The sequence below is a fragment of the Pteropus alecto genome, unplaced genomic scaffold (genome assembly GCF_000325575.1).
Source record: "Pteropus alecto unplaced genomic scaffold, ASM32557v1 scaffold143, whole genome shotgun sequence".
NCBI lineage: Eukaryota > Metazoa > Chordata > Mammalia > Chiroptera > Pteropodidae > Pteropus > Pteropus alecto.
In genome coordinates this window covers 4,241,545-4,242,604 of record NW_006434828.1, presented here as the reverse complement: position 1 = coordinate 4,242,604, position 1,060 = coordinate 4,241,545, and the positions used below count along the sequence as shown (strand labels likewise).

The following is a 1,060-nucleotide window of genomic DNA, read 5'->3' as shown; positions in this document are numbered from 1 at the left end:
CGTCCAGCTGTGCCCGCAGCCGCTCAGCCTGGGGAGGAGCGTGCAGCTGGGGGCCACGGCCGGAAGGGTGGGGTCAGGGGCCAGGGACCGGGCGGGCAGAGGCTGCGGCTCCAGGGACGGCCACGGGCAGCGTGTCGCCTCGGGCTCTGGTCTGGCAGTGCCGCCGTCCCCTGCCCTGGCTCCCTGAGGGCTGACAGCCTGGCTGTGCCACCCGTGGTTTCCCCTCTCCTGCCGCCCAGGGGGAGGGCCGGCCCCGGAGCCCAGGCAGGTGGCACCCCGACTTCTCCTGGCCCCGGTCCTGCCCTGTGCTCTCTGCTTAGACCTCAGGGACGCTGGCAGGGCCTGCACAGGACACAGCTCTGCCCACACATCTCCAACGTCCCCACCCAGGTCTAGCCGTCGCTGCCCGATGGCCCTCGCCACTTGTCCCCTGGCGCCTACTCCCATCCTGCAACGCTGGTGCGGCCCGGGGTCAGCAGCATCAGCGGCCCTGGCTCCAGGCCCCTCCGCGCAGCTGCAGGCCTCGGTGGGACGGGGCTGAGCAGTGGGCGACTCGATCCCCACCCCCCACGTCTGGCCTGCACTTCCGCCTGCTGCTGTGGGTGGGGGGGCTGTGGGTGTGAGTCCTCATCCCCAACCTGTTCTGGAACCAGAGTGGGACCCTGAGGAACCCCCCTCTGCACTAGAACCAGGCCCCGTGTCCTCCCTACGCCAGGCCGGACGCCAGGGCTGTGCCCTGGCCGAGGTGTGGGTGGGGTCAGGGCCCTACTCGCCCTGGGTCCCCGGTGGGAGGGCCTGGGGGGCCGTGCAGACCCGGTGCCCAGGCCATGGGGTGCGGGCTCGTGGGGTCGGGCCAGCGCCCCTGGTCTCCCGCCCCCCAGGCTGGCCATGGCCCTGACCGGGCACTGTGGGGAAGGCTCTGTCTCACTCGCATGTCCCCGAGGAGGGCAGAGGGGGCCAGCGGGGCGCGGAGCCACGGGGACTGCACGCCGTGTCAGGCGCCCGCTGCAAGAGCGAACCCCGCTTCGCTGGCTGCTCCGGCGGGACACTGTCCAGGCCC

The 1,060-nt window shown here is 73.0% G+C and overlaps 1 protein-coding gene across 1 annotated transcript in view; it reads right to left on the bottom strand.

The window, feature by feature from the left end:
- The window catches only part of CROCC2 (ciliary rootlet coiled-coil, rootletin family member 2), a 49,853-nt gene that overhangs the window by 17,303 nt on the left and 31,490 nt on the right, over positions 1–1,060 (bottom strand). Inside the window, exon 21 of the mRNA XM_025045433.1 lies at positions 9–28. Within this exon, the coding sequence (XP_024901201.1) occupies positions 9–28 (20 nt within the window). The remainder of the gene's footprint in view (positions 1–8; positions 29–1,060) is intronic.